Here is a 21,649-nt window from a genome sequence, read left to right on the forward strand (position 1 = left end):
CACTCACACTGGTTTGACACGAGTCAAACAAAAAAAACATTAGGCTCGGTCGAGCCACGTGCATGGAAAAAAATTGGAAATTTCATTTCATCCCTTTTCAGTGCAATATCCTGAAGAGTTTGTTTCAGAGATTGTATTTTTGATGAATTCAGTGTTGGAATCGGGGTTGCATTCCAGAGCAAATTGTAAATTGATTTGATTATTGTGTTTGCATATATGTTTCCATTTTATTCTTTCTGAATCCTCCAAGCAGTTGCTGGTCATTCCTCATTTTTATTTCCACCAAGTCTGTTTTCCTCAGAGGACTGATCTTCTCTGTGATTGTGTATGTTTTTAATGCTCAGTCCCCAGGTATCACTTTGTGGTCAGCAGCTGTAGGTTCTGTAAAGGTTTTAAACCTACATCAATCTTTTAGGAGTTTGTTTTCGGACTGCACTTCGAATATGCTGACCAGCAGCCACTCAGTTACGAGTGCCTTTATGTGAATGTCCATGTCAGTGTTTGGCAAGCATTACAAAGACTAGCATGTCAAATACAGTTATGATTGTGGCACTGTCCTCCAAAAGTGCAATAAACACCTTTTGTGTTTTTTAGCCTACATAGAAAAAATATTTCCTTAGTTTCAGGAAATAAATACAGAGAGGTACAAAGAAAAAATGGTTTTAATTGGTATATACAGCCCAGCTTGACATGAAAAGGGACATCCAAGCACCCCTTCAACAAGTTTAAAAGCAATAGCTTCTTGTCTGTATGTAGAAATAGAAAACCTGTGTTGATGAGATGATGGGAGAACAATTAGATTATTTATTACACTGTCTTGTGTTATTAGTAAAGAACGTATCTTTAAAAAATATCACAATAGGGAGTCATGACACTGGAGTAAATAATACATGACGTGTATGTCTGGAGACTGTAAGCTCTGGCATAGGTAATTGTTATAAATTGTACATAAAGACAGGTTACCAAGGAATTGACTATTTGAATGAATGCATACGTCACTGGCCTTTGTTGTTTCACTGTGCCTAGGCTTTGTATTTTTGTATGAAACTGTAACCTGCACTCAGATTATTTCCAAGCCTTTGTGGTCCCCATTGAGGTCAACCTGCAGCACTGAGAGTAAACTGGACCAGAAGAAGACTGCCATTGAACTGATGGGACTATGTGTTGCGTTACCACTCTATTCTGTGTTACTTGAGAAAATACAAATTGTGACTTTGGCTGTTACAGAGTTGACTCTGTAAGTAAAGAGGGAAGGGCTAAAACCAATGCACAATCTCTGTCATGGTGTTTTTTACTGTGCAGTCTCATTGTAATTAAATTGTTTTTAACAACCTTTGCAATTGAGTTGCTGCCATAATATCTTTGTTGAACACAGGCAGAATAAAGATTGAATGCCTTTATTGTAGCAATGCAGATTAAAAATGGAACAACATAGTAACAAAATAAAATATTCAAAAATGTTCTTATGTCTATCAGTTAGTGGGTAACAGTCATGGTATTGTATCTTGGAAAAAGTGATGAAAAAAGGCATAGTATAGTATGTCAAAAAAAGCAATAGTATAGTATGTTGAAAAAAGTAATTAAAAAGTCACAGTATAGTATGTTGAGAAAAGTCATACATTAGTATATCGAAAAATTTCATGAAAAAGGTAACAGTATAGTATGTCGAGAAAAGTCATGAAAAAGTCAGTATAGTATGTCAAGAAAAGTCATAGTATAGTATGCAGAAAAAAGTCAGAGTATAACATGTCGAGAAAAGTCATGAAAAAAGTCATAGTATAGTATGTCGAGAAAAGTCATGAAAAAAGTCATAGTATATATAGTATGTTGAAAAGTTATAGTATAGTATGCTGAAAAATGTCATAGTATAGTATGCTGAAAAACGTTATCGTATAGTATGTTGAAAAAAGTCAGTATAGTATGTCAAGAAAAGTCATAGTATAGTATGTCGAAAATAGCCATAAAACGTCATGCTATAGCATGTCCAAAAAAGTCATTAAAAAGTCATAATGTAGTATGTCAAAAAAAGTCATAGTATAACATGTCGAGAAAAGTCATGAAAAAAGTCATAGTATGTCAAAAACAGTCATAGTATAGCATGTTGAGAAAAGTCATAGTATCGTATGTCGAAAATAGCCATAAAACGTCATGCTATAGCATGTCCAAAAAAGTCATTAAAAAGTCATAATGTAGTATGTCGAAAAAAGTCATAGTATAACATGTCGAGAAAAGTCATGAAAAAAGTCATAGTATAGCATGTCAAAAACAGTCATAGTATAGTATGTTGAGAAAAGTCATAGTATCGTATGTCGAAAATAGCCATAGAACGTCATGCTATAGCATGTCCAAAAAAGTCATTAAAAAGTCATAATGTAGTATGTCGAAAAAAGTCATAGTATAACATGTCGAGAAAAGTCATGAAAAAAGTCATAGTATAGCATGTCAAAAACAGTCATAGTATAGTATGTTGAGAAAAGTCATACATTAGTATATCGAAAAATGTCATGAAAAAGGTAATAGTATAGTATGTCAAAAACAGTCATGAAAAAAGTCATAGTATAGCATGTCAAAAACAGTCATAGTATAGTATGTTGAGAAAAGTCATACATTAGTATATCGAAAAATGTCATGAAAAAGGTAATAGTATAGTATGTCAAAAACAGTCATGAAAAAAGTCATAGTATAGCATGTCAAAAACAGTCATAGTATAGCATGTTGAGAAAAGTCATAGTATAGTATGTCGAAAATAGCCATAAAACGTCATGCTATAGCATGTCCAAAAAAGTCATTAAAAAGTCATAATGTAGTATGTCGAAAAAAGTCATAGTATAGCATGTCGAGAAAAGTCATGAAAAAAGTCATAGTATAAGTATGTTGAATAAAGACAGTATAGTATGTTGAAAAAGTCATGAAAAAAGTCAGTATATGTTGAAAAAAAGTCATTAAAAAAGTCATAGTATAAATAGTATGTTGAAAAGTCATAGTATAGTATACTGAAAAAAGTCATAGTATAGTATGATGAAGTTTCTATGTAATAAAATTGTTTTGACCAACTTTTGCAGTTCAATTGCTACCATCATCATTGTGTATTTTCCATAATATCTTGTTTGAACACATAGGCAGAATCAATATTTTATGTTTTTATTGTAGAAATGCAGATTCAACAACAAAAGCAATTAAATCAAATATTCAAAAATGCCATCAATGGCTTTAAAAACATTAATTTAAAACATTTCTTCTTTAAACATTCAAATATTTAAAATAAATTACAAAAATGTAATGTTCTTTTGCATAGGCAAAAATATTATTTGACTCCAAGCGTATACAACAAATATACAAGACTAGATAAGGAGGCAGACCAAAAAGAAAAGCAAATTTGATCAGATGTACAATACAGCACAAAAACACTGATGTTCATGATGAAGTTAGGTACTAGCTACTGTTAGCTGTCATTGATGACTAGTCCTTTTGCTTGAGCTCCATCGTGGATAAGGACTTTTCAGGCTTTTTTGACCTCCTGTACTTATAGGCCAATAGGATGGTGGCCACCAAGAGGACCACACCAAGGACCAACAGGACCCACTGGCCAGCTATGGCAGCTGCGCCGTCCACATTCATACCCAGGAAGTCCACTTTACTAGCCTTAGCTGCAGGACCTGCAGGACAAAAAATAAGAAGTACGTTTTAACTGCTCTTCACTCACTCACAAACTCACTCATTCACATTAAACGTATTTAACGAGCTGCAGTTCTCCACAAGGAGGTACTATTCAGTCATTTTCAGACTAATTATACATAGACCTACTTGTGGCATCTAATGGGCAGAAAAGTAAGAGCAAGAGCAGTTCCAGGTTAAATGCAGGAATCCTGTAGTTAAATAGCTTTTAAAAGATACAAAATATATAAAAATACAAAAACATCATGGTATAGAATGTCAAACAAATGTCTTTAAAAAAGTCATAGTATGTTATATCATTATAAAATGTCATACAAAGAACAGCATGTCAAATATTCTGTGAAAGTATAAAAGTATGTCAAAAAAACTTAAAAAGTCATAGTATGCTATTGCAAAATGACATTGTTAAGTCTGTCATAAAGAAGTCTGGACAAGTCATAGTATAATATGCCATCATTATTTAAAATAGTATGCCATAGAAAATGTAATATAAGATGTCATAGCAGAGTATCTCATGTAGGTAATCGAAAATATCTCAGTATAGTCGGCCATAAAAAGTATAAAATGTCGTAGTGTGTCAAAAAATGTATGCCATAGAAATGTATCATACATCAAAAATGTCCTTGTATAGTATGCCATAAAAACGTGTTGTAAAAAAATGTCATAAAAATACAGTATATCACAAAAATGTCCGAAAAAGTTATTGATAGTGTGCCATATAAATGTTATTAAAAAAGTGTCACACTATACTATACTTCTATACTAAGAAATCTAAATTTGCAGCGTTAAAATCTAAAACTTGAAAAAAAGAGCGTCTAAAAACAGGAAAAGTGTACTGTAATACAACTTTAATTAAAATTAAAATTACAAAAATGTTTCTCTTCCTAGATGGCGCTCATCAAAATGTTTATATCCTTAAACTGCTGAGGCTACTTTGTATTAATGACTCTGTTGTTGTTGACACTGTTGTTACAAATAACCGTCAAGAGACATCTGTCTCCAACATAGACTGTATGGTCTCCAAATTGGTATCAATGCCTTTTAGTAATCAAAAAGGTGAAAGGCAGGGTAATTTACTACCCTGTGAAACAGCTAAGGAAACAAAGTGATTTCATTTGACCTACTTTATATTCTTTTCACACTCATTCATTATTCATTTTTGTATCTAAATTCTTCATTTCTCTCTTGATCTGCATAACAGCTGTGTTCTCTTTTCCCCACTATCTCTTCATAGCCCTCTCTTTTACTCTGTGGCTAAGAATCTAATCAATCTAACATGTACACATCCTTTCAGCAGGATCTCATCAGTAAGACAAGAGGAGCAGGAGATTGATTTCACTGTAAGCCGCAGCGGAGGAGAAAAAGTAAATGAATCCCTCTGTGTACAAACATTGTGCTTTCTTTTCTTGGATGGAGTTAAAAAAACATTTGGCCTGGTGATTGGAAAACATACTGAACACAGAGCGAATAGGCTTGCCTGCATGCGTGTGCTTTTGTTCATGTTTCTGAAGAAGTATCAACGTATGTTAATGCGAGAATGCGTTGGACGTACTTGAAGGTTTCCAGTCGTACTCAGGCCACCCTCGAACATCATTGTTCCTGTTGTTTTCTACCTCCAGCCATTCAATGAGAGGTTTGAAATACTGTATGAGAGGCTGGGCACTCATTTTGGGCTGGCCGGTGATCATGGCCATAGCCTCGGGCCAGGGCTTACTGAAGCCAAGCTTCATCACATCACTGCCAACGACAACACAGAGAGGGTCAGAGTGGAGGTCGGAGGGGGAAAGGATCAGGAGCAAGAGTGTGTTGTAGAGATAATTACACACATGGTGCAAAGCATAATTTCACCAGCTGCCTGCACTGACAAATACTCTAGAGAACAAAAAAACACATTATGTGAATTGTTTGTCATTTCTATGTACATACATATATGAAAAACATTTTCTAATGATGAAGAGAGCTAAGATTTGAATTCATTTATAATCATTTTTCATGTGGCAAATGCATCATGGGATATGATACATAAAGGTTGATTTTTATGGATGTGGTAAGTGGGTACTAACCCTAGTAGCTTCCCAGCTTCTTCAGACTTGTAGATATCACAGGTATGTAGAGGCCCAACATGTTTGGCAGCATCACACAGAGCTTTTTGGAACTGAAACTGGATGATGAAGCTAACGAAGTACCTGATTGAAGATCATGAGACATGACATTGCTTTAATGCCAGGAAGACAGAAAAAAAACACAAAACAAACTGGCTCTGTTATCTCAAACCCTCATAATTGGGGATTGATTTTCTGTCCAGCCACGTGAGTAGCTGTGTTTATCTTATCTTTCCATAGTTCATTGGAGTGTGTTGAAGCTGTTATCAATATCTTGTGCTCAATTATCAGGTGCCCCGTTTGTTTTGCCAAACAAAGAAACGTTACCTCACGTATGGCACATTAGCAGGGATGTGGAACTTTGCACCTGGGTCGAAGTCATCCTCAGTACGGGTTACAGGTGGACACAGTCCCTGGTACTTCATTCTGCAATGCAATAAAGTTTAATCTAGTTTTTATTTAAGTATATCATTTACAACTGTATTCATTTAGAACACAAACAATGCTTACTGATTAACTTTCCTTTATCAATATAATTAATTTTCTAGATGATAAACATTGCACTTTGTAATTGTAAAAATGCTGGTAAACCTTACCTGAGGTTCCACCATTCTTTATTGTACTCAGTCGATGGGATGCGCCCGTCAAATACCTTCCATCTCCACTGATCCATCAGGTAACCAAAAGGGAGGAAGGCGATCTTGTCAAGCGCCATGCTCATCAGGAAGTTGATATCACTCTCTGGAGGAGGAGACGGAAACACCAAAACCATGAGCTGTGTTATAACATCACATGCTTTTACAGAACTATACAAAACTCATGGTCACTCACCATGGTTGCTCTCAACTTTGTCCAGGAGGCCGATGCTCTGCAGATGTTTGGGCGTGGACACTGACAGGGCTAACACATCGCCAATGGCCTCATGGAAGCCGGGGTTGGCTCCATCACGGAAGGACACGGGCTGGTCTTTGTACTGCAGGAAGTACTGGATGTGGCCCATCTCATGGTGCACCGTGATCAGGTCATCCATAGTCACAACAGTGCACTGTTTGATCCTGGTGACACACAAACAAGGCCATCAATTTCACATCTTATTGGTTTTCCAAGGCTGCAAAAAGAAGTTTATTTATGTATCTATTTATTTAACAGGGACCGTGCACAGCTTCTTAACTGTAACAGCTGTAGCTAGGTTTTGGATAACGCACACACACACTTTTCTTTTGATGACGTAAACAAATAAATCTGTTAGGTTCTGAAAAAAAAGAAAGAACCTGAAGTCTTTTCGGTTATAGAAGTCCCAAGCGGAGGCGTGGCACACCACCTGGCGTCCGTCAGACGGCTTCTCCAGCATGGATTTGTTCCAGAACTCTTGTGGCATTGGCAACAGACCCAGAGAGGTGAAAAATTTGTCTGATTCCTGGAACATTCTGACGGCGTTCCAGCCCTGTGCAGGAAAAGAAGAGTGAATATGTGGATTTAAGTGTGAGTAAATATAAACACTTTTTCAGGCAATGAGATATTTGTGAAGCGCAGTGTAAACATGTAGCGGTTCTAAAAGGATCCGAGGTAACATACCCTTGAAAATATGTATACAGTATATCCATTAATAATGTACACTTCATGTCAGTTATGGATGTCTGCTGCTGTTATTCAGCTCAATTAAAAGTCTCTGTATTTATCCTCATTCTGCTTACAACCTCCACTTTGGACTGCATCAGAGTCTTATTTCACTGAAACAAACTGATCCTTGACCTCTGAAGTGGTGGAAGAGTGCACATGCGTGTGTGTGTGTCTGTGTGTTCTTTGGGTGTGTCCTTGTGTATTCATGTGTGCAGGCTTGCTGTGATCGTTATGCAACGGGTGGCTCATGGGTTTATTCACCTGTGAAACCATAGCAGGAGTGGCGTCAACCTGCGTGGCATGCGGGTAAGGCATGGCCAAATCCATTATGCCAGACCACGTCTGTGCCCACATGTTGCCTGAAAGGACAGAAGACAGCTTTCCTAGATTTCTTTCCAAGTTATGGGGCAAGTCATCCTCTGCTCTGCCGGTATTAAACCAAGTGGGATTCGTGGCGGTGAGCCAGTCCAATTCCTAACTGCGAGGAACTGTCACACACAATCTCACGCTTGACGCCTCTGAAAGCAAATTGAATCGCACCTAAATCCAAATGCATCTACAGCCAACGAGAATATCAATGGGGTACGCTTCCACACAAAAGGAGAGTTTATAGGCTAGAGTAATCCTTTAAATTCCAAAGTGAAATACGGACTGAAGTGTGGTTTTGACCTGTGACCTTAGCCTAAACTCCTGAAAGCCTGATATGATCAATGGAAAGTTTCTGAAGTCCATGTAGCCCTGAATATTGTACTTTATGGAAACCAGTTCCAAAACTTCCCTATTGTTACCTACCCAGCAAATGAGCAGGAATGGGTCCCTTCAGGTTGATATGCTCGGGACCATACTTTTTGTACAGAGCCCTGCGGACGTAGGCATGCACATTCTGAAAGAGTGGTTCCAGCTCCTTCCACAGAGCCTCCAGGTCTTCCTCGAAGGTAGGGGTTTCATACAGGGAGCGCCAGAAAGCCCCATTGTCAGAGTGACCTACAGACAGTACCAGGGATAAACATATTATAAACATTACATTAGTTGTATGCAAACTATAAAAGTAAAACTGCAAAATATCCTAAATGGTGAGTTTAACATTAAAAGGGGAACTTTTTGTTGTTTATGTTTTGCCAGTGGGCAGGAAAGCTAATTAATTCAATCAAACAGCAAACAATAGAAAGACTTAGATGAGAGGATTGTACCACTTTCTTGTCTGTATAGTTGAAAGGACGCCAATTAGCTACACTTAGCACAAAGGCTGGAAACAGCTTGCTCTGTCCAAAGGTAGCTAAATGTGCTCTCGGGGGTTATGTGCCAGACTATATTTTGGCTGGGACTATGTTGCAGGCAAACAGCAGAGACGGTACTGGTCCTCACCAAGAATCAACGTTTTTTTTTTAACTGATTAAATAAACAAGATATAACTTGCTCTAAAGATGCTGGTAGGTGGAGTTTGAACAGCCCACACTCTGAAAAAAGAAATTCTCTCACCGAATCTCAAGGTGGATGTAAAATAACTCTTTAAGGGCATACCATTGAGTTTGGCAGCTGTGTTGGCCAGTTCAACATATCTCTTGTAATCCTGGCGAAGCACTTTGCCAGCAGCATCTCTCCATCCTTTCCAAGCAAACAACAGCTCGTCATAATCCCTGGACTCTGCCATGATCTTCTGGAGATCTGAAACACAGCGCATTCTTTTATAACTTCAAATACAGAATACTGTACAATGCAGCAGAGTATTCATGTCGTTTCAGATGTTTCATTGTTTCTTGTGAAATGATGAAGGGAAAGGTCATATTCATTGCACCTGTTACATTATTTCATAGTAGCTAAATGTTATTACATGCACCAGTAACTACTAATCAATAACCAATTTGATCTGGTAAGTATTAAGAAATTACTGCATGGTTTGCCCTTATGCTACATTATCTTCGTTATATATTATAGCATTATTAATTCTATTTTTTTCTTCATATTAGGATTGGCATTTACCTGGATCCAGCGGATGGCATGCCCCATTGTCTCTGCACACCTCAGCCACACTGTACTTGGTCTCCATGTTGGATAGGAGCGTGTTGTACTGAAAAGGTAAAGGCATCCACCAAGCATTAGATCCCACAGAAAACATCAACTATCTATATTTGGCAAATGAATTGGAGTATAACTGCACACATTTATGTATTGATAATAGCTACAGTTACTTCTGAGTTACCTGTCTTATTGTCAACAAAGAACAACTTTCCCATTCAACTCAACCAAGACATCTGCCTCGGGAGCAGCTCTGTCTTTCATAACCATTCGTAAAACTAAAACCGAATTCCCCACACCTCTTCCAGTTGTGCCGAGGACAGCGCAGCCCTCTCAATGTCGCTGAGCTTATTGATGATGCGTTTGACCGAGCCGTCCTGGAAGTCTGTGGTGTCGTACTGACGGGCCTTCTGGCCATACGCTAGGGTGTGGGCCGACATCTCCAGGTTCATCTGAAGCTAGAGAGGAATGATTAAACACTCTTTAAATGTTCCATTTTTACATTCGTTGACAGTGGAAACAGGTAATTGATTGGATGGATGGGTTAGAAATGCACAGATGGGTACATGGGTAGTTAGGTACATGAGTTGATTAGTAACTCACTGACTCAAAATTAATTATTGATTCGACATGACATTTTATTGATGCCCTGAATAATGCAAGAAATCGACAACACTTCCTATTTTATTGATGATAGATGATGCTTGAACAATGTTAGAGTGATCTCAGTCAGTCGGTCTGTCAGAGGCAGAGGGGCTCACCATTGCCTTCTTATTGTTTTCGGTGATGTCCGTGTTGTACTTCCAGGAGGCCTCAGTGTAGGCGTTCCACACCACCTCAGCTGTGCTGTTGTAATCATCCAGAAATTTCTTTGCATCGAGCTCATCTGTGTTCTTGTCTGGGTAAACAAAAAGAGCGATAAACTAGCTGAACTACAGTAAATAAAATCCATCTAATCAAGTTGTAATCAGCTTAATTACAATGTGTGAGTTATGATTATGATGTGTAAATGTCTTCACTTTCTTACATGTTGATTTATTTAGAATAGTTCTTATATTCTGTCCTTCCAGGTAATGTTAATGTGTATCATCCTCTGTTATTCTGCTATACATTTTGATCAGTACTCTTACCAATATCCTCAGGGTAGCCCTCAGGGATGGGTGGGACCCAGTTAAAGTCAGGCCATCCCAACGTCTCATTCACATTTTGCTTTTCCAGCCACTTAACAATGGGGTCAAAGTATTTCATCAGTGATGTGGCATCCAGATTTCTGGTCCCTATAGCCTCCTGGAGCACTTCAGGCCAAGGTTTAGAAGAGCCAGCCTGGAGAATTTTCCTGAACGGGGTAGAGAGAAATCGTATAACACCTTCACTGCTTCCCTAAATCCATTGTTCATGCTCTGTATAATAAACAAACCGATGACATACTTTAAAATGGCCCCAGCTTCTGCGGAGCGGTAGATGTCGCATGTGTGTAAGGGACCCGTGTGCTTTGCTGCCGCGCACAGTTTTTCGTGAAGCTGGAACTGCAGGATGAAGCTGACAAAATACCTGCAGGGGAAATTATTGCTGTCATGTCTTCGGTAAATTATATTTACAATACCACAAACAAAAAGTCAAAAAAAGACAGAAATCATAATGAGACGTGACATGATATTCCCTGCTGTTTGGTCAAATCTGTCATACTTCGATAAGCTATAAAATGACCCATATAGGTTTTGATGATAAGAACGCTGCAAGCATGTATTTCTGCTACAACACAAAAATGTGTTTTTCTGTTTAAGTGGGTGTTTGACAACCTGTCAGTGCCCACATTGTTAAAAAAAAAACCTCTTAGGGTCAGAAGCTTTGCTTTTAGAAGCTTCCTGCTATTGTAAGGTTATTGTATCGTTTAAAACCACACTCAAGTGCCAGTAATGTGAGTCCACATTACAGCAAACAATACCGTAACTCCCCGATGACCAGCTATTTGTGCATGTTCATTCGCTTTCCATATTTCTCATATTTCCCTGGTTCCCTCATAGTGTTGAGCAGGCACGTACACAAATATACTCACACGCTCATCATGATTGTGCACTAAACAGGCTCCATTTTATGGTTTTTAAATCCTTAAGTCTGCAAGATTTCAGCTAATCAGACAGCTAGAAAAACACTAAATACATATCAGGAAAATATCCATAGCCCAAGCAGATTGTGTGTATCTCTTGCGTGTAAAATATAACATAGTGGGGTGGCTGGAACAGGAGGATATACCTGATGTATGGTGTGTTTCCAGGGATGTGGTATTTGGCCCCAGGATCAAAGTGCTCCTCTGTACGTCTGGTGGGTGGGCAGATGCCTTGATATTTTGTCCTTGAAAATGAAATAAGAGATAGATGTAACTAAGAAATTTGTTCTGGAAAGTTAGGCCTTCATTAAAATGATTTTGTTCCTAAGGAGCAGCTCTATAATTATTCTGTTGCAGCTTGGATTTGCTCAGTCTCACCAGCTGTAACGTGTATATGGAATATCAGCCATAAACTGACATTACATTGATGCAACTATAACCATTTTTTCATGATTTAATAATGACTTACCATTTATGTGACAATATGAAAGACGTTGCTGATGAACTTACAGAGAATTTTCACCTGAATCTGCTTTACAGAGCTTTATAGTATGTTGGAGGCTAATTGTTTAGCCCGTCAGGCTACAACTTTATTGTTTTGGTTCACTCTCACAGCTCTCATGCAGCAGGGAGCTGTTTTCTGGGACGTAGACAAAAACTATATACTATCTACTAAGCACCAAACAGCAGGCAGAAAAGTTAACGACTAGATGGAGAATATTGTGGAGCATTTAGTCTCTTCAGCTCCGTCTCATGGGCGTAACTGCAAATTGGGGAGTTTATTTAGGCCTCAGGTCTATTTTTTTGATAATATGTAAGTAAACGTGATGTTAATGCCCAATGAAATGGCACTGAATGTTAGTGTATCTGGCCGCAGAGTAGTGGCTGGGGATCGGCGATGCACTCAGCTGAGTTATCACTAGTGGCCTCTATCAGCCAGGGGGGGCGGTTAAGAGCAGCGAGTGAAGAGTCAGCACGCAGTCAATGGCGTTAGAAAACAGGCAATAGAAGGTGTTTTGAAAAAGTGAGAGTCACTGCAGCCACACTCACTCACGGACACGCATGAGCGATCAAATGATTTTTGCTGGTAGAGATAAAGAAAGTGGACTTTCATTCATCAGATGGACACAAATCTGTCAATAACTTGTTTCTGCTGCCTCCAAGTCTTCCAAGTCATCTTCTCATCATATCTGAAGTTTCAAACAACAGACTTTATCTAACAGGTTAGCATAGCTACTAGCAAGAGCTTCATATTTACTATAAAGACATGAGAGTGTTTTCAATCTTCTCATCTGATTCTCAGCAAGAAAGTGAATAATCACACTTCCAAAAAATAAAGCCATCCTCTTTACATGGAATATGTTGTAAGTGTATTGAGCCTGTGCATAAAAGTCTACCTGAGGTGCCACCAGTCAGCGTTGTACCGCTCTGGTGGTGTGTTTCCATTGAACACACCCCATCTCCACTGGTCGATAAGGTAGCCAAAGGGAAGGAAGGCTATCTTCTCCAGGGCCATCTTTAACAGGTAGTTGGTGTCAGTTTCTGGAGAAACACAATGCAGAAACACATTCTTTAAACATTTGCTGATGAATAGAGACATTTAAGAATTCATGTTGGAAATTCATCCACATCTGTTCTGTGGGAGGGTATTTCAGTGGCTTGGATTTGATTAATTCCGTCTCTTTACCAGGGTCAGAGGTCACAGTTTCCAGAAGATTAATGGTTTGTAGATGTTTGGGTGTGGAAACGGAGAGAGACAAAACATCGCCAATCGCCTCGTGAAAACCAGGGTTGGCTCCGCGACGGTAGCCCACAGGCTGGTCCTTGTACTGCAGGTAATATTGGACGTGCCCCATCTCATGGTGTACGGTAAAGAGCTGCTCCATCGTTACTGTGGTGCACTGCTTGATCCTAGAGAGTGAAATTACTTTGTATTATTAACAAAATGAGCAATGACTTTCATAACGTAAAGACATAGTGGAGTAATGTCTACCACAGTAAATAATGAAATTACTCCCCTTCTGTTTGTGTTGTAATCTGAGCTTCTCCTTGCTTTCTTGACATATACCGGGACAGCCACGTGTGCCTTTTAGTGCATGTAAATGCATGTGAATGGGCCTCACTGGCTAGCTCACGGACAACGCTCTTCACTGCCCTCATAAGTTGTGGCGTCCACCCTCCCGCTTCACTTCAAATATACACTTTTAGCTCTGTCAGCACCGTTTCCGTAGAGTAACCATAACTCACAAAACAGTTCGCTCATAACTTCATTAGTTAATTTTACCTGAAGTCTTTGCGGTTGTAAAAGTCCCAGGCAGACGCATGGCACACCACCTCGCGACCATCAGGCTTCACCAGCATGGATCCGTCCCAGAACTCCTCAGGCATCTTCTCTAAATTCAGAGACGTGAAGAACTCCTCGGCCACACGAAACATGTGCGTGGCATTATAGCCCTGAGGAGAGGAAACAAGTCACAATTCAGCTCAATGCTCTCTGATGAAACTATAACTGCCTAAAAGCAGATTAAGATTCATGAGCTTTATCATTTGAGGTAACTGTCTGCAAGACCAACAGGATGCTTATTTTACACAATCCATACCAGCGGCACAAAATCTTTCCCCCATACGTACTTGTTTGAACATTGCATCAGTCACATCCAAGTTGGGTTTATCAGGAAATGGGATCATCATACCATAAATATTGTTCCAGGTCTGGGCCCACATATTTCCTGAGCGTGAGGAAGAAAACACACCTTAGCAACAACTTGTTATGAGATTCTCCGCTCAGGGTCACTGTAGGAAATACCTCATTCACAGCAACGTGATAAGCACGCAAAATGACTTGCTGGGTTTCGTCTGCATCTTAATACAGTAATGTGTGATCACATCTTTTGATGACCTTCCATGCTTTTATTAAATAATGATTCTTCATGTTTGGGAATGTATGACAATTATTGGAGCAGTGACTAAATATGTGGTTAAAGCCCTACACCCTATCCATAAAGATCCACATTTCGTGTTCCTTAAAAATGACCTATTGGTCCCCTAGCTGCTACAAAATAATGCCCTGATTAAAATAAACAAAAAACATGTTTGCTATGCTCTGTGTATGGAAAAATGCATCCATTGTGCACACATGGCCTTTACTTCACACAACAATTTAGATGTAACTGTCCAACTTTACGGTAACTCCCTCCCTTGAGCATAAAGAAATACATTGCACCCTGTGACCCAGCACATATTCATGGCTCTTGTCAGCAGATAGCATATGTTAGCAACATAACAATGTTCAGTTGTACCTAGCAGATGGGCAGGGATGGGTCCTTTAAGGTTGATGTACTTGGGACCGTACTGGTTGTAGAGCTGGCGGCGCACAAAGGCATGCAGGTTCTGGTAGAGGGGTTCAATGGTCCTATAGAGTTCCTCTATATCATGCTCAAAGGTCGCAGACTCATACCAAGAGCGCCAGTCAGCTCCAGTGTCATCAAACCCTAAACAGGTCAAAAGGGTAATGTCATTTCTACTCCTTTACTCTCCTTATTCTATCGTTATGTCAGTCCCATTTATCACTTATTTGTAGCGTTATGAGTGCTCTCAATAACAATGACAATGTCAAAAAGTGAAGAGTTCTTACCATCAGCTTGAGAAGCATTGTTGCTGAGCTCCACGAACCTGGGGTAGTACTCTCTGAGAGGTACACCTGATTCATTGTGCCAGGCCTCCCACGCGTACAGCAGCCTCTTGTAGCTCCTTGAGGTGGCCATTATGTCTGTGAGGTCTGCAAAAAAAAAATAATAATTCCAACCTTATGTCATGAAGAAAATGATGGAAATGTAAAGGGATGCTGACCTTATCTGGTGCACAGACAAACATTTATAATTCAAAAGCGAAAGGTGAAATTTCTTTCCCAAAACAATGAAGATGCATTGGCATTTAAATTACTTCTTGTTCTCTCAGCAGGAAAGGGCCAGAACAGACGCATTACCCAAGAGATTAGCTTTGAGTTATGACAACGCCATGATATTGGGAACGTGATGCAAAACAACATTTATCTTTAAAATGCCAGAAATAGGAAATGAAGGGGAAGAAAAGGTAAGAAGTTGAAGAACACAAGGTGGTTGAAATGGTGGAAAAAGTGATTGCTGACAGTCTGTTTGTTATTGTAATGACTCCATGTGTTTTGTAAAGGGATGTACCACATCCTTTGAATAACCCTGTTCCACCTTAGTATGTTTCCAAGATTAAGAAACTAGTAATAACACAATTGTAAATTGGCATCTTTAGGTTTATGAGTAATAGTTTTCAGAAGAAGTAATATTTTTGTTGTACTGTGTGTGTTGGCAAGCATTTCTCACAATTACTATTGGCAGCTAAAACATAGAGCCATTGTTCACAAGATTTAAAAGCCGCCGACATGATGTTTCTATAGCATTATACTCAACACTAATGGGCACATCCACAACACTTCCTTTGGAGACCTCTCTGAAGTACTTTTGCACATCCTGTTACTTTTCCACGAGCAGATAAGATCTTAACCACTTACAATAGTTTATTTTTTCTTGAGACTTCCCCTCCTTATTGTTGTGATTATCATAATCCTCAACATTGTTCGTACCGTGTTTCTTTCAAATAACTCCAAAGCATCTGTCTTATATAATTCATGCATTTTATTCTATATTTGCTTACGTGGTTCCAGGCTCCAGCTGATGTTCGGGGCTGGATGCACCTTGGCCGTTGAATAAATATTGTCCATGGTGCTGAGAATTGTGTTGTACTGGAGACAAGAAAAAGAGTTTTAATGTCAGTCAAACAAGTTCAGCATTAATACAGTGATAACAAAATAATTAGAAGGACAAATTTCCTATTCTAAACAAACCTCCTCTCTTTCTTTCTGGGGCAGGTTGGCAACTCCCAGTATCTTGATCTTCTTCATCAGATTCCTTTCTGAAATACTGAGAGACTCTAGAACCACATTACCGAAGACCTTGGCCTTCAACCCCCACGCTGAGGAGAAGGCCTGCTCTTCAAGGGACGCATTTACCTAAAGAAGATAGGAAGTCAATGATCAGAATATGTTGATTACTCAACAATCTAAAACATAAAGCCGTGCCAAGAAGGGCTAATGAACATGTAGCATCAGTCATTTAGTTTCTTCACTTCTAGATGCATTTTTTATAACCAAGCAAGGGTTATTTTTGTTATTTTCCTGTGTGGTCATAATTTTTGCAACATTGATGTGTCTCAGGAATAGAAAGTGAGCAGCAATGAGAGCACGTTCAGACAATAACGACACCTTTGTTGAGTGGTGTGGGCGGAACCACCCGCACCTCAGTGTGACCAAGATGGAGGAGGAAATGACGGAGGACACGAAGAGAACTAAGATACATTCACAACTTTGATTAGTTACGGATACTAAAGAACAGGGAACATCAAAAAGTATTGATTCTACATTTTGAGAAAGCTCAGTTTCTTTGTTTTTGTATCAGTTGGTCATCACCCATGTCGTCTTTTTTCAATATTGAATGGATTGTCATATTATTGGCGCTTAATGGATGAATCCCATGGACCTCTGTGATCCCCTGACTTGCGATTGGTGTTATTTGATGCAAATGTAAATGAGTCCAATACTTTGGTTGACCTAGCTAACAGATTTGATAGGTTAATGGCCAATAGCTGCTGGCATGGCGGCACACTTTTCTAACTCCTTTACCAGCTGCAACATCTCGTCATCTGTGCCTTCATGACAGATCTTCTTTGACAGATGTACCAACACATCTCTCCTCTGGGATCAATAGAGTGCTCTGTCTATTGGGAGCAAGGACAGAACAGCATAACAAACCTAGCTCAAGGATCATATTTTTGAAAAATGTCTTTGTCATTGCTCAAGTACTCATTCTTGTATATGGCCTCACTGAATCTCACAATTTCTTTTATTTATGGCACTCTGGAAGGCCGTGGACATCGGTGTTTCCATTATGTAATGACAGTGCTGGTAGAATGAATTGCGTCAAGGCTGCTGCGGAACATTGCATGGATAGTATACGTGTGTCACATTGATTTGCTCCTATTGAAAATGATGAACTCCTGCTGTATTGTTACAGCACTATGCTGCCCCTTAGACACTGTGTTTGCCGAAGAACAATATGTTCCTTACTGCGTTGCAACCTTATGGGCAAGTGTGACTACGTTAGCTCAATTTACAGTGTGATATCTTAACCACATCCTGATGTAACTGACCAAACAGTAGCTTCATTCCAGTGATGTTTTCATGGAAGCCTTTCTTATCTGTCTTTCTCACAGCCTTCACTAAAATAACAGGCTGCAGGAGGGAACACTGGTGACAGTGAGTTGAAGTATTAACTCTGACCTTTGTACTCCTCCTCTTAAGCTCTGTCTTCTACTCAAACGTTTTTTCCACCCGGCCTACACCCATCCATCCACCCAGATAATCATTCTCAACCGAAGAAACACAATAAAGATACAGTAAGGCTGAAATGCCTTTTTTTTGTGCTGATTTTCTTTCCCTCAAGGTCTTTTTGTTTTACAAGCTGGAATGAGTGCTGTAATTGGTAAAGAGGTTTATTTAACAACACTTCATACTCATTCGCCTGGTTGTGGTCAAAGGATAACTAGACTTGAATGCAGCACTTCTGTAAGAGTTCATTTCCAAAATGAAAAAAAAACACGCACTTTGGTTGTTAGCTTTTAGAGGTAAGTATTTAGGTAAAGAGTTATTAGAAGGTATTCGTGCCTGAAATACTGGAATTCTTCGAAAGAAAATAATTTAGCTTGGAGAACGAAATGCTTCCAAAAGGAAATTACAGTATTTCAAAATAGAATAGTTCTCAAACTTCAAATTCAAATAAAAAATTTTTAAAAAGCCGGCAGTATGCAGTGAAATGAGCCTCAGGTCTGATTGAGATCCTTGAAAGCAGCTGGTATTTCATTCTGGCGTTCAAAGGACCTCAGTCATTGATATCCACTCTCATCAGTTTATATTTAGCATGATTAGAAGCTTGTGAACTGCTCCTCATTCTGTTTGATCTTCCACACATCTAACATGTGCCTTATTTGCACCCAGACCAGATCACTCTCACCCCTGAAGCCCAGGAGGAAGTGTGTGTGTGTGTGTGCGTTTGCATGTTTGCGGAGTGTACTTTAATCTGCCTTTATTCAAATCATTTCTATGTAACGTAATAGATCTACAAGGCAGCGTAAGAGAAATGGCAACACTAGAACATCTCTCTCTCTCAGGTTTAACTGCCATGCTCTCCCTTTGCTGCCAGTTTAGATGGAGCTCAGCGCTCTGATCCACTTTGATCCCATCTCAGAACTCTCCATGCTCTTGCATTGCAACTGCGATCCTGCTCATCTTTCAACTTGCATACCGGACACATTCTAGAGAGCAGAACACGTTCTGCAGCCTGACTCTGTTGATATTGGTGTGGTGGGGGCTGCATCTACACCTGTTCAATGTGTGAAAAGAGACCAAAGCCTGGATAGTGTACTGAAATCCTGTTGTGACAGCTGTCCAAGCACACGCGGGGGGGAAAATAAAAATGCAGAGGCTTTGCCCCGAGTGTGCTGGTTGGACAATTTGCTTTAACAAGTCTGTAAATGACCGAATAAGCTGGTATTTTTTCACAGTATACATGGATATGTGTGTATTGACTCTTGTGCTTGGAGGCAAGAAAATACTCCTTCACACCTGTACAGTTTCATTGTCTCTTCCTCTGCTTTATTTGCTGCAGCTCCTCTTCCCTCGTCTGCAACGTTTATGCAGGTTTCTCAGGCACATGTTGAGAAGAAACCGTGAAACCATTCCAATCTGCTAATAATGTAACGTCTCATAGCTGACCTCCTAAAAGCCCCAAATTCCTGCAAAGGCGACGTATTTTAATGGCTGCAAATATTGCCACTTTGGACTATAGAGGACTATTAGTGTGTAAAACTGCATCTAGTGGCAGGTGCATTCATCTGGAGAAACTGTACTGAGCAGAAAATATCATAAAACAGACAGTTAAGCAAATGATTGTCGACAGGCAAGACGTTTGCACCACAGGCATTGAGATCTGTTTTACATTTCCAGTAACACACAAGCTGAGTTGGCTGCGTTGGGAGGAAACGGAGCATGACATTCTGGAGAGAGAAGAATAGGGGTAGTATCCAAATGATGTGGGGCTCAGTTCCACGGAAACCCTTGACCATGAATTTATGGTGATGAGGTGCCAGTGCTGGCTTGAACTGATCTAAACGGGCCAATTTTATACCAGCGTGAGAGAAAGGTCCAGCTAACATGTCACCCTCTAAGCTCAATACTCCAGGAGTTATCCTACCTGAAGCTTGGAGTTGTGGTCCGTGATGTTGGTGTTGTAGTTCCAGCTGGCAGAGACGCTGTAGAATAACACCTCCTCAGCAGTGCTGTTGTAGTCGCCTAGGAACCTCTGTGCATCCACTGTGGTGTCCAGATATTCTCCTGGCTCCCAGCTTGCTGGCAGAGCCTCAGAGTGTCCCAAGACCGGCAGCAGCAGCAGCACTGACCACAGAAACCCGTCCACGCCATTGCCCATGGCTAGCCTCCGCCAAAGAAAGAGTGGAGGAGAAAAACTGTAAAGTGAACGAGTTGGTAGGAAGAGCTAAAAATATACTTGCTCCAGTGAATTGAGAGTACACCTTCTCCCTGGAGCTGTTGTCTCATCTACTCCCTCACTGCTCCCTTCTTAGCACCCCAGCCTGTCTGCTGGTGAAATGCAGAGAAGCCAAAGCGAGCTTCTTTTTAAGTGTCACTTTAACCCAGCCCACACTTCTCTGCAGCCTTCCCTCTTACCTCTTTACACCACTGGACACAGTCCCCCCCCCCCCCCCCCCCTTCCAATTCCCTTCCTTACCACTATCTTTTCTCCCTCCCTTCTTTCTTTTTCTGTTCAGCAGCCAGGATTTGGATGGATGGCAGTATCTGTGATCAGATCCCAGTTTCTATGACTGTACGAGATGAGAGATAAGATATGACACACCAGTGCAGTGCGTCTGCCTGCCTGCCTGTAGAGTGGCGGATCCTCAGTAACCGGCGCTGGAGTGTCTGGGAGGGACTCCACATGCTTTGCTCTCAGCTCCCTCCGAGAATATACTCCACAGAGCTGTTTATTTCCTCCATTTGAGCGTAATTGACATCATTTCCAAGTAAACAGATTCACTGCGTTGTTCTTCATTTCTAACTGAGCTGTTTCACCATGTCATTTCCCTGGAATCCTCTGAGAGAGCAGACTGAAGGTTATATTACACAATGCTCAGTGCAGATTTGATGAAGCAATATTAAATGTGCTGTACATGGACGATTTGAAAAGCACAAACATGAACAGCGTTTACCAAAACACAATGCAGGTATAACAAATCTGGTTTAACTCGTTTTTTTGGGGCAGTTGACACAAACTGTAAACACAAAACATTATGACCTTTTGAGGCAATAATCCTTAGGATTTTCAAATAGCTAATCAAATTTCATTGTGATACAAGAAAACAATGCATTCAAGTAATTCCGTGCATTTCGTGATTACAGCCTCTTCTTACTGTGTCGGAGCTGTATTTTATTGCTGATGCCAAACAAAATATGTACCTGCTGCTGCTGCTTCACATTAATGGCATTCAAGTGATGAAACAAGTTGGCTTTTATTGTGAAACAGCCACAAAAAAAACAATGTATTGACACCGGGGTTAACACTGACCACCATCATTTAACAAAAATGAGTTGACTTTCTGCATTATTTTGTCTCCTAAAAGGAGTTTTAGCTCCGTTTTGGTCTCCACCTTCTGCTGAGATAAATATGTGACTTGTGCAAAGTGCTCTACCTTCTTTACCAGCTAGTCGCTAGTTGTTTGTCTTTAAGCTGCTCAATGAGGCCCTTCAGAACGAAGCAGTGACTGAATGAGCCCATAAAACACGATAATGTTCAAAAGACTGATCTAATATTCCACAACGATTGGATCATAAATCTTTATGACTTAAATAGCTGTAAAACGTTTCCTTAATAGTCTGGTTTACTTGTTCAGTAAGAGTTTGGTTTGAAGTGTGAATGGATCACATTTTTTCTTTCCAACAATCAACATATCTCAGGTTCATGTAAAACTACAG

The 21,649-nt window shown here is 39.8% G+C and overlaps 1 protein-coding gene across 1 annotated transcript; it reads right to left on the reverse strand.

Moving 5' to 3' along the window:
* Positions 1-3,125: 3,125 nt before the first annotated feature.
* ace (angiotensin I converting enzyme (peptidyl-dipeptidase A) 1) lies at positions 3,126-20,257 on the reverse strand. The gene is made up of 25 exons (XM_079182496.1): positions 19,857-20,257; positions 16,397-16,561; positions 16,207-16,294; positions 15,155-15,298; positions 14,820-15,011; positions 14,152-14,249; positions 13,805-13,974; positions 13,208-13,431; positions 12,918-13,062; positions 11,667-11,765; positions 10,842-10,964; positions 10,544-10,749; positions 10,175-10,311; positions 9,713-9,871; positions 9,378-9,465; positions 8,919-9,062; positions 8,190-8,381; positions 7,659-7,756; positions 7,049-7,221; positions 6,609-6,832; positions 6,374-6,518; positions 6,105-6,203; positions 5,739-5,861; positions 5,228-5,412; positions 3,126-3,656 (listed from the first exon to the last, which is right to left on the reverse strand). Exons 1-25 carry the CDS (start codon positions 20,088-20,090, stop codon positions 3,460-3,462), a joined length of 3,852 nt encoding a protein of 1,283 aa, XP_079038622.1. The 5' UTR covers positions 20,091-20,257; the 3' UTR covers positions 3,126-3,459.
* Positions 20,258-21,649: the final 1,392 nt, after the last annotated feature.

The sequence above is a fragment of the Pholis gunnellus genome (assembly GCF_910591455.1).
Source record: "Pholis gunnellus genome assembly, chromosome: 21".
Classification (NCBI taxonomy): domain Eukaryota; kingdom Metazoa; phylum Chordata; class Actinopteri; order Perciformes; family Pholidae; genus Pholis; species Pholis gunnellus.